At 41.3% G+C, this 12,257-nt stretch overlaps 1 protein-coding gene across 4 annotated transcripts in view; it reads left to right on the top strand.

The window, feature by feature from the left end:
* NUP214 (nucleoporin 214) overlaps positions 1-12,257 on the top strand; it is a 92,012-nt gene that overhangs the window by 68,065 nt on the left and 11,690 nt on the right. For all 4 annotated transcript variants that reach the window (XM_081065510.1, XM_081065512.1, XM_081065511.1 and 1 more), the window contains exon 31: positions 9,029-9,185. In XM_081065510.1, the coding sequence (XP_080921636.1) occupies positions 9,029-9,185 (157 nt within the window). The remainder of the gene's footprint in view (positions 1-9,028; positions 9,186-12,257) is intronic.

Below are 12,257 nucleotides of genomic sequence, written 5' to 3' on the forward strand. Positions count from 1 at the left end.
CAGTAAGCCATGGATTCAAAAGTCTAACAGATACCAAGCAGAATGCATAAAAGGAAATTGATTCTAAGACCTGTCATAGTGAAACTGCAGAAATGCAAAGATAAAATATTAAAAGCACTCAGAGATAAAAAGATAGGTTACCTTCAAAGGAGCAAGAGTTGGACCGACAGCTGACTTCTTAGCAGTGATGATGAAAGCCAGAGACAGTCTACTTACCTAGAATTTCTGAACCCAGCAAAAAATGTCTTTAAAGAATGAAATCAAGACATTTTTTCAGATAGATCCTGAGAGAATTTATGCCTAGGAGTCCTGAAGGAAATTCTAAAGGATACTCCTCAGGCAGGAAGGAAAATTGACTTCACTAACATTACAGCTTCTGAATTTTAGAGTAAAATAAACCATGAAATAGGAAAATTGGAGCCTGTGTAACCAAAAGTGTAATTATATTGAGACTATAAACCATACAAATTGAAAAGAGAAAAGACAACTACACCCCCAGCAAAATTGCTAAAATTGAGAGGGTCGCTAATACCCAGTGCTGGTGAGGAAATAGAGCGATAGAAACGCTCCCACACTAAGGGAGTGGGAATTCACATAACTGCTCTGGAAAACTGGTGATACAAGACTGGATATACAAAATCCCTCCTGGCCCAGCAGATCTTCTGGATGTGTGACCAACAGAAACGAGTGCCTTTGTTCCCCACAAAGTAGGGATTAGAATATTCCTAGCAGTGTATTCAGAACAGGGAAAAGGAGGAAGCAGCCCAAATGCGTATCAGCTGAAGAATGGATGAAATAATGGTGGTATATTTATATGGTGGGATTACTCCAGAGCAGTGAAATGAAATGTCCTGCTCCTGTACAGCACGAATGGATGAATCTCACAGGCATAGTGTGAAGTAAAAGAAGCCAGACACAAGTACATACTGTTGGGTCTCATTTACGTAAAGAGTCAGTTACAGACAAAGCATAGCCCTTAGGATAGAAATCAGAATAGCGGTTACTTTTAGGCCATTAAAAATGGGGTACAAAGGAGCCTTCTAAAGTGCTAACAATGTTAGGTATCTTGAACATTGAACATTCTAAAGGTCAAAATTCATTGAGCTCTGTACACGTAAAATTTGTGGACTTAATAAAAAAAACATAATAGAAGGAAAACAGGTGAAAGACTTCATCAAAAAAGGATAATGTTGGTTGCACAACATTTTGAATGTACTTAATGCCACTGAATTATACACTTAACTGCTTAAAATGGTTAAGTTTTATGTATACTTTACCACAATTTTTTCAAAAAGGAGAAGAAAACCAAAAAATATGTGAAGGATGGCCAGAGGACCAGTAAACATACTCAGATTAATTAGCAATGCAAACTAAAACCACAAAGAGATGCACACTTGTGAGACAGCAAAAATTAAAAGCCCAACAATAACAGATGCCAGTGAATATGCAGAGCAGCAGAACTCGTATAGACTTCTAGTTGGGGGTGTGAGTTGGTACAACCGTCCTGGAAAATAGTTTGGCATAACCTGTAATAGTAAACACCAGCCATTCTCCTCCTAGGTGTGTTCAGAGAAACTCATGCACATGTGTGCCAGGATACAAGCGTGGTCATAGTAGTCGGAAACTATAAACAACCCAAAAGTTGATCAACGTTCCAGTGGGTAAATGGACTTGTGTTACTGGAGTAGAATGTTATCCAGCTGTGGAAATGAACAAATGAGAGCTAAAGGATGACTCTCACAGGCATAATGGCATAATGTCGAGCCAAGAGATGGAAAACTTACTGTGATAAACTCCATGTCGGTGACTTAGGCTCCTATTAGCCTTCCTTCACAGAAATTACATTTGCAGTTGGAAGGGCCAGAAATTCAAACCAGTATTTTTTCTGTGATGGCAGGGACCTAATCTGTTACATTCAGTGCTTGATCCCCAGTGCTTAGGTCTGTGGCTAGCACATGATAGGCTGTGAAAAGGAATCAATTTTCAGGTAGTAGGCGTATCCTCAGAAAAATCTAAGGATGCAAGGCAGACTCTGGCTAGGATATAGAACACCGTCACTCTTGTTATAACACACAAAACCAGATAGTGTGAAAAATCACACTTATTCTATGGGTATTGGAATTCCCTAATACTGTGTGACAAACGACCCCCAAGCCTAGTAGTGTTTACTTATTTATATTTGTTTGTTTACCTCTGGTGGGTGGTTTGGCTGTGGTTCAGACCTTAACTGGAGCTCTGGCTAGAACATCTCCATGTGACTTTCTGTGTGGCCTGGGCTAGCTCACAACATGGTGGCTGCATTCCAAGGCGGAATATTCAAGAGAGGGCTCCAGGCAGAAGCCACATAGCCTTTTATGACCTAAACTCCAGTCACAGGGCATCGTTTATGCTGAACCCTGTTATTCAAGGCAGTCACTGAAACCCGCCCAGGTCCAAGGGGGAGAGGACTAGTCTTCACCTCCTGCTGTAGCAGAGTATATGAGTTTAGTAATACTTGCTGTGATCATCTTTGGAAAATATCTGTCACAGCAGGACTGTCAGAGAGTGACAGAAAGCCTCGTTGAATTGCTTTCCAGAGAGAGGAGCCCATCATAGGTGAGCACGATGGTACAGCAGCTTCTGGGGGCAAATGTCAGGTCTGGGTATGGAAAGGCGGAAGAGAGGTCCTGCTGAAGATTGAGGAAATTTACTGGCTATTAGAAGCTATTGGAAACAATGAGGGTAAGCAAAACAAATGACCAATAAATACATGAAGAGATCAATAGTATTAAACATTAGGAAAAGGAAAATCAAAACTATAATGAGATACCACATCACACCTACTACAATGGCTATAATTTAAAAAAAAACAAAGAACAAGTATTGACAAGAATGTGGAGAAATTGGAACTCGCATGAATTTCTGGTTAGAATGTAAAATGGTGCCGCTGCTGTGGAAAACAGTTTGGTGGACCCTCAAAAAGCTAACCGTAGAGTGATCATGTGACCCAGCAACTCCACTCCTAAGTGTGTACCAGGATTAAACGCAGGGACTCAAGCAGACACTTGTTGCCCGTATGCATTGCAGCATTTTTCAGCTGCCACAGGTGGAAACAGCCCAAGTGTCCATCAGCAGATGACTGGATAGATAAAATACGGTATATACATGATGGGGGGTTATTTATTCAGCCTACAAAAGGAAGTTCTCATTCATAATACTGCACGTGGGTGCACCTTGAATACATGGTGCTAATTAAAATAAGCTACACATAAAAGGACAAATATTGTAAATTTCACTTACATGAAATATTTAGAATAGGTTAATTCACAAGTAGTCATTTAAAAATGACTACATGAATGGAGTCATTGTTAAGAGTATAAAATGTTTGGAATGATGGAAAAGTTCTAGAAATGGATAATGGTGATGGTTGTACACACTGTGAATATACTTAATACTAGTGAATTGCACTCTTAAAATAGTTTAAAATGGCAATTTTTATGTATGTTTTACCACAGTAAAAAAATAAGAATAAAGGAGGTTAAAAAACTATTTTAAAAACAAAAAAAGAATAGGTAAACTCACATAGAACCAAAAATTAGAGATTACCAGGGGCGGGGGTCGAGAGGGAATGGGGGCGCTATAGCTGAGTGGTTACAGAAGTCTGGTTCAGGTGATGAAAAAACTTTGGCAATTGCCAGTGGTGATGGTTGCACAGTACTGAATATTATTGATATCACTGAACTGTATACTTTAAAATGGTTAAAATGGCAAGTTTTATGTCATATACATTATACCACAGTTTTTTAAACTTAATGTAATACACCAAAAACCATTGAATTTTATACTTTAAATCAGTGAGTTATATGGTATATGAATTATATCCCAATAAAACTGGGGTGTTTTTTGTTTTTTATTTTGTTTTTTAACAAATCGGGATCTGAAAGACTTATAGGTACAATAGGAATTGTACAACAGTAATTTGTTCAGTATAAACCACCCCCCAACCCCCCGGGGAATTTTTGCTAAGAGAAAGGAAATAAAAGCAGGACTGAAAAGCAGAAAGAACTTGCACAGGCTTGCAATCTCCTGTTGCCTAGAACTGTTGAATCCAAAGGTAATACTGCAGCCCAACTACCTCCTGGCTCTAGGCTTAAACACTTAAAAAACAAACAGCCTAAACTCGAAGCAAAGACAGTGTTGGGCTAACCAGAGGTGAATTAAGTCTGTGACTCACTTCCCTTTCAACTCGGCACTTAGTGAAATCGGAATTATGACGTCCTCATTTTAGGGTGCAGGTGAAACAGAGGGCTCTCACTCTAGAAAAAAAACGTTAGTGTTCTTCAATCACCACACAACTGTTCGTTCATCTTACACAAAGTTTGGTATACCCCTCCCAAAAAACAATTACATAACATGCAAAGAAGCAAAAATAAAAGGGGAACTCACAATCATATTTTACAAAAACAAATAGCCTTGATATGTAGCTGAAGTTTAAATCTAGTATCTGAAATAAATGATTAGACAAGTTTAACAACAGAGTAAATACTACAGAAGAACAGTGAACTTGAAGATATGTTAACAGAAATTATCTATAATGAAGGTCAGAGCCAAAAAAAAAAAAAAAAAATAGAACATTAGTGGCCTGTGCAATAATATCAGGCAGTCCAGTGTATTTGTAATCAGAACTCCAGAGGAGAAGAGACAGAATGGGATAGGAAAAAAAAATACTTGAATAATCAATGGCCAATCTTTTCTAAATTTGTTGAAAAACGAATCCACAAATCCAAGAAACTGCAGAGCCCAAGGAGAATAAAGACCAGAAAACCACACCTAGACACGCCATAGTTAGGCTTCTGAAACCCAAATGTTAAAAGAAAAATTTTAAGCAACTAAAGAAAAAAGACAACGTGCAGGGAAACAGTGTATTGTGCAGTTACAGCGAGATATTAAATATATAACAACCATAGCAAAAATGTCTTTTCTATCTGGGAGTAGACCAATGATTCTCAACGGGTGTCGATTTTGCCCCCAGGGGAATTTCACATTCACAGTGTCTGGACACAGGTTTGGTTCTCGTGAGTGGGGAATACAACTAACATCTAATTGGCAGAGGCCAACAATCCTACTAAAACATCCTACAGCTCTGCAAAACAAAGAATTATCCAAACCAAAATGTCAGTAATGCCACTGTTAGAAACCATTAGGTAGACAAAGATTTCTTAGAGCATAAAAGGCACTAACTATGAAAGAAGAAAATTGGAAAACTGGACCTCATCAAAATTACAAATTAATGCTCATCAAGAGACCTGTTATAAAAATGAAAAGGCAGTGCATAGACTGGGAGAAAATATTTATAATATATTAAACCAAAGGGCTTCCTTCTGGGATATATAAAGAACTTCGAATCAGAAGTAGAAAGACAGCCCAGTTTTAAAAATAAGCAAAATGCCTGGACAGATACCTTACAAAAGAGGATGTGCGAAAACTTGCTCAGCAGTGCTGGCAGAGAAATGCAAATGAAAACCACAGTGAGATACAACTTCATACCCACTAGAATTATTAAAATTTAAGAACTTAACAAAACCAAATGTTGGAAAGATCTCGAGCAACTAAATCTCTTGATGCATTGCTGGTGGAAATGGGAAATGGTTGCAGTCACTATGGCAAACCATTTGGCAATTTTTTAATAAGTCAAATGTACACTGATTTCATGATTCAGCAATTCCCATCCTAGGTATTTACCCAAAAGAAATGAAAATACATGCCACAAGAAGAATTCTGTAAGGCTGTTCATAGCAGCTTTGTTCATGATAGCCCCAACCTGGAAATTATCCAGATGTTCATTCCCAGAATCTTACACACTGGCATACTCACACAGTGGAAAACTGCTCGGCAAGAAAGAGAGAAGAATGACTGGTGCGTGCAACAACATGATACGAAAAGCATATTTTGATTCTAGTCAGGTCACTTAGGCAAGAAAAGGAAATAAAAGGCATCCAGATTAGAAAGGAAGAAGTTAGACTATATATCTGCAGATAACGTAATCATGAAAATCCGAAGGAATCCACTAAAAAACTATTCGAACTAATAAATGGGTTCAGCAAGTTTGCAGAACACAAGATCAATATATAAAAATCAATTCTATTTCCATGCATTTGCAGTGAACCATTTAAAAATGAAATTAAGAAAATGATTCCATTTTTAATGACATCAAAAACAATAAAATACTTAGGAATAAATTTAACAAAAGTGCAAAAAGATACTCGTATTCTGAATACCATAAAAACGTTTAAAGAAATTCAAGATGATCTAAATAAATGGAAGGACATCCCATGCTCATGGATCAGAAGAAGATTTAAAGTTGTTAAAAGGGCAATACTTAGCTAGTAAATTGTAGAACCAGGACTGTCCAAATTAATTCATTCCTGCAGGGATTCAGTGATGAGTAAGAGAAAGGGTCTGCGTGTATAGAGGTTCCATTTGATGGAGGGGGTCAGTCTTTTTTAAAAGTTTCATTTCATATCATTTTAAATACTAAGAAGAAAACAAAGGATAATGAATCAGGGAAGATGACTTAGGTTAAATAGGACATGGCTTTCTGAAGAAGTCTCATAAATGTCTCTTTACATTTGTTTCTTTGAATTAGGATCAAATCAGGTTCACACTGAGAGGTTGATAGGTCTCTTTAGTCTCTTTATTAAGATTACCCTTCCTTGTCTCTCTTGTATATTTTCTCATAATTCAGTTGTTGAACAGAGCAGATCATTTGTTCTAGAGAGTTCCGCATGGTCTGGTTGCTGACTGCATCCCCGGGGCATAGCTTCCAAGTTAACTTGTGCCTCTGTGCTGCTACTTCCTATGAAGTGCGTGGGTCTGGGGGCTTGAGGAGATTCAGGTTTGATTTGTGTTTTGGCAATATTTCTTGGCAATATTATAAGGCTGGACTAACTCCTTACTTAATGATATTAAGGAATTCCTCTTAATTTTTTAGACAGTGATAATGGTATTGTGGTTATGGTTTATGTTTTAGAGGTTTATATTGGAAAATCGATGGAGGAAATGGTAAGATGACTCGGACTTCTTCATACTAATAAAAGATGAGGGGAAGAAAATGGGGTATAGCTAAAACTCAACTGGCTGTGAGTTCATTGTTGAAGCTGGTGATGAGTATAATACGGGGGTCCAGTGTTACTCTTCCCTCTACTTTTGTACATGTTTTGAGATGTTCCATAATTTAAAGTTTTAAAAACAATTGTTCTTTATAGCAATTAAAATGAATGGGATTCTCTCTAACCCACGTAAGAGGATGTAATAAGTCAGTTCACTTCAGTGACGTGTTACCCATTTCTATTTCATTTCTACGGATATTCATTATTTTTCAAATTATATTTTTCAAAATTCAATTGAACCATCTGAAATTGCTGTGTTTTGGTAGGGCGCCAGTGTCCATATATTGGCAGTTTCCTGTGTTTCAGCGTGATGCATAGAAGTCGGCTGAAAACTCGGGTATTTTCTACATGAACTAGTCATCATGGCTTCCTTCCTTTCAGAGTCAGGTTACTAGTTATCAAAGCCTGTGTTTTTGTGATTGGATTGGATGCCAAGTTTTAAAAAGCTCTACTCATATTAAATGGTTGTAGTAAATGGTTACTGTTGTTGTTTTAAAGTTTAAGGGGTAAAAGAAAAAGTGAGAGAGCAAGCACATTAAGCATCTCACCCTCAGGGAAAATTAGCTTGTGTTCAGGATACAGCAGACCAGTTTGACGAAACCAGATGGGGAGCATGAGGAAAGATAATGTCAAGAGATGGACAGGGACCCAATCATGTAGGGTCCTTTATAGAACTTTGAAACAGGAGTGAAGTCACCTCGCTGCCATTTTAAAGTAATTCCAGCGCTGTTGAGTAGAGGGTCGTGGAAGCAGAGCGTCAGTTACATCTTGGAGTCCAGGCAGCAAGTTAGGGTTGGGGCTGGCACCAGGGGGCTGGCTGGCTGCGCAGCTGCAGAGGCCGGTGTTTCAGAGGCCGGTGTTTCAGAGGTGGCCTGCTGTAGGTTTGGCCTCGGTGGGGATGAAATGATTCCTTGTTCAAGTGCTTATAAACATGCCTAGCACACAGCAAGTACTCAGTCATTGTTCCTTTGTGGTGGTTGCGAAAATACCTTACAGCAGCCACTTTGGAAGCCTGTCATTTCAGGCACTGATCGAAAGTGCACTGCGCTTCTCAGCTCATTTCGTGTACTCATCGTTTTGAGGTGGGTGGTGTATTATCCCCATTTTACAGGAGAGGGACTTCAGCACCACTCTGCCCCCCTTTGAAGGGGGCTCCTGAAAGGTTGCTATACAGAGCTACCCATTTCTAAAAACCCATCTTATTCTATGTTATTAGCCAAGGAGATCTCACACTTAACTAATACTAATGGTCCCTCAGATCTAGCACTGGTTTTCCTTCAAGAACCAATTTCTAAACAGAAATAGTGTGTGGTGCCTGCTACAGCTTTGAGTCAGCATGCGCCCTGAGTTAGCAACATATTCTGAGCAATAAATGTGCAGACTTGGACAGAATTCAGCTGTGGTCATCATTTCAACAATGGAGCTAATTTCAGCTTATTTCTGCATTACTGGGAAAGTCATTATGAACGAAAAGTGCACAAATTGGGAGAAAAGACAGTGTAAATCACCGGTCGTCAGTTGCTGATGAGTTCAGCCAAACGCCAGAGGAATCAGAACAGTCGTACTCATCACCACCTCAAATGTTTTTAAACTTTCTCATTTGGGGGTACTCTTGAGGGCTTGGTTTTCTTGCCCCCGGCATCGTGTCAGCCGAGATAAGTCATGTTTGTGGAGTCACTGGAGCACTTCAGACGTGTAGGAATTCCCTGTCCCGAGTCCAGCTTCTTGTCCGGTTGTCAGAACCTCCATCCCAGAACTGGGCAAAGGTCGCTTGCTTTCCCATTTGTACCAGCTGTGAGCGCTGCCTTTCCGCGGATGTGGCCTGCCATTTTACAGTGAACTCTCATCCTACCTCGCTTCCTGCCCCTTTTGTTTTTTAGCAGTCATCGTCTTCCAGTGGTAGCGTGTTTGGGTCTGGCAACACTGGAAGAGGGGGAGGTTTCTTCAGTGGCCTTGGCGGGAAACCCAGCCAGGATGCAGCCAACAAAAACCCATTCAGCTCAGCCAGCGGGGGCTTCGGATCTACAACCACCCCAAGTAAGTGGAGAACGAGCTTTCCCAGCCCCCTTAAATGTCTCCCATACCACTGTCATCCTCGTGCTGTTGTCAAAGCTTTGGTGACAAGTGCAGAAAGGAAAGGAAAGATCTAGAGGGGCCATTTAAACTGTCTGCCCCAAAGCAGTGTGATCTGTTTCGATTTTGTTGTTTAGTTTTGTTCTGTTAATGAGATGTCCTATAGAGTCATGAAAGGACATCCGAGCTGCAGGGAGAGGGTTGAAATGAATTAGGATTGAAACAATGCAAAGAGACAGGCAGAATGAGACAGAAGAGCAAGCCAGGGGTGCTTGGTGAAGACGCATCTGCATTTTCATTTGCATGGTACTCTCTGAATTTTCTTTAAAATTCAGCTACTATAGAGAAATGTAACCCAGATGGTGAGGCCTTCATTATTTCTCATCTCTTACCTGTTTGTCTTATTTTCAACTGAAGCTGTGTCTTTCTAATGGCACTTTCTTCTCCAGCTAATTTTTTAAATTCTTCCTTGACTTGTCTCTTCATGGTTGGAAATGAAAATTTGTTTATTTCTTTAAAAACTGTATCTTGCTGCTGATGGAGGCTGAGATGGGAAGTTGGGGACCTGTCATCTTCATCGTAGCTTCTCTCATTGAATATGCTTTGCAAGAGGCTTCTCTCATCTGTTCTGTATGAGATCTTAACAGATCGAGAGCTGATGTCCCAGACAGGACAGGTATTTCCTTAACATCAAGGCTCGTGTAGTTAAAAGCAAAACTCTATCCTGAGTCTCCTGGATTCACAGATCTGGTATTTTGATGTCAGTGTCCCTCTGGTGCTACAAAAACAAAGATTACAATCCAGAGACATTCCGCTTAACTTGGGAAATTATATAATCAGAAATTTTTGTTCTTCAGCTTCCAGTCTGCCCGGAAGAATTTAGGATCCTAGGATGAAGGAGTCTTAGAAATCGAATCTAGTCGTTTTCAAAAACTGTTTCTGCAGCTGAATGCATAAGCAGAATCCTGATTGGCAAAACATAAAAACGGGTTACCCATAAGCAGGGATCAGAACCAGATACGCTTGGGTGGCTTCCCCATCTTTTTTCCAGCTATCAGCACAGAGCTGCAGGGCTCCACACACGTCCTTTGAAAACATGCTCCTGCACAGCGCTCTGCACTTTTCCAGTAAGGAACCAGCCCCAATGGGCAGGTGATTTGTTTTTGAAGTCTCAAAACCAGAAAGTGGCAGTCCTAGAATTTAGCTATGTCTTACATAACGTGCCAAGCAGAACATCTGACACAATGGGCACTGGACAGTGTGCCAGTTAGAAATGGGGGTTTATCTCGTAGGTAGGTGATCATCGGTGAGACTGTGTTACTAGCCCATATTGTTAAAACTTAGCTGTTATATGCTTGTAAAAAATTCCCTTCCTCCCGGCTGATCATCTCCTATGCCACAGCTCTTACCTGTCAAAGAATTGCCTTCTCTCACTGGTGGCCTGGAGCTGGCTTGCACTGGTCCCCGAGAGCCAGCTGGGCGCACCTCTCTCCAGCTCCCTGTTTAGGGATATCAGGGAGTATTTATTGACACTGTGGGAATAATTGGACATCACTACGGTTAGCCCCCCATCCCCCCCAGCCTGTTGTTTACTGGCACACTGTCGTTTCTAATTCTTTAATTCTGGTTTAAAATAAGCACATCTATCTTGATACCAGACACCTGCTTGTCTTTATCTCCTAAACGCGGGCAGTTGTAACCCAGCAGTTACTTTTATGCTTAAAGGAAGTTGAAGTGAATTTGAAAAGGTACAAGAAAGACTGAGCCTTTATTTTGTTTTTAAAAACGAAGTGTATGGTTTGATAGTGAAAGGGACAGGAGCCCCTATAGCCCCAGCGACCAAGTACAGGATAAGAGGAAGGAGCTAGCATCATCTGGGGCGGCCATTGTCCTCGCCGCAGAACGAAGAGCTTCCTGCACATCACCAGGGCAGCCTCTTGCTCCTCGGGCGATTGCAGCGCTGGTACTTTGCAGCAGCACTTCTTCCCTGCGCCATGTGGGTTGACTCTCCTGCTTCTCTTCCTGTCTCTTAACCACTTTTTCTCTGCCTCTTTTCATTTCCCCGTCGTCATCTGGGGCTTCACAGTAGTCTCCAAACTCCTCTCCCTGCATCCAGTCTCCTCCAGAAATCCATACCAAAGCGAGCGTCTGAAAACTCGGCTTCAATTTGCCACTGTCCCTACTCAAAACCCTTTGGCAGCCTCCCCCTGACTATAGCATAAAGTGCAAACCATCTCCTTCGGCGGAAATTTCAGGGCCCTCTGTGAGCTGACCCCAATGCTTTTTTGCCTTTGACTCAGTTCCCCCCACACCTTCCCCCTGCTTCGGCCAGTCCGTCTGCTTGCTGTCTGTCCTTCACACACGAACACCTCCCCCCACCCCTCCCTGGTTCAGTGCTCCCTCCACCCCACCCATCTGAACCTGCCCTTCCTTTAAGGGGTGTGTAAGTCTCTTCTTCTGTGCAGCTTTACCTAAGGGTCCCACGTGCCCTCTGTGAGTTCTCCCAGTCTAAAATTTGCCACCCTTGTATTCTGTTCCTTCATGAGACATCAAGCAGAAGGGAATTCTTTATTGATCACCTACTGTGTGCCAGATGCTCGGTGTATGTGGTTGATCACTTCTTAGAACAATACTTTTCAATGTGGCCCTCCTCGTTTTACCGATAAGGACATAGGTTCCGAGAAGGGATGTGGACTTCCAGTGGTAACAGCCATTGCGTGGCACGGCCGGGGTTTGATCTGGGTCTGCTTCCCGAGCTGTGGTCCATCACGTCACCTCCTGAGACCTTCCTCGCCTTGCCGTGTGATGTAACTCCTCCCAGGTGTGCCGTTTGACAGCCCTATGCTCGTTCCTCATGGCATCACGCACGTTCTTGCAGATAGATATCCAACCGAGCACAAACTGAGCAAGCAGCAGTTACTTTGTGGCAGGCCCCAGGCTGCCTGGTCCCAAAGAAGCCCTCTTCAGCGCTGAGAAGTTACCGGAACTATGCAATAAGCAAGGACAGACCGCGAATACTTACTTGGGGTTGGCATG

Source organism: Rhinolophus hipposideros (assembly GCF_964194185.1).
Source record: "Rhinolophus hipposideros genome assembly, chromosome: 11".
In the NCBI taxonomy this organism is placed as follows: Eukaryota; Metazoa; Chordata; class Mammalia; order Chiroptera; family Rhinolophidae; genus Rhinolophus; species Rhinolophus hipposideros.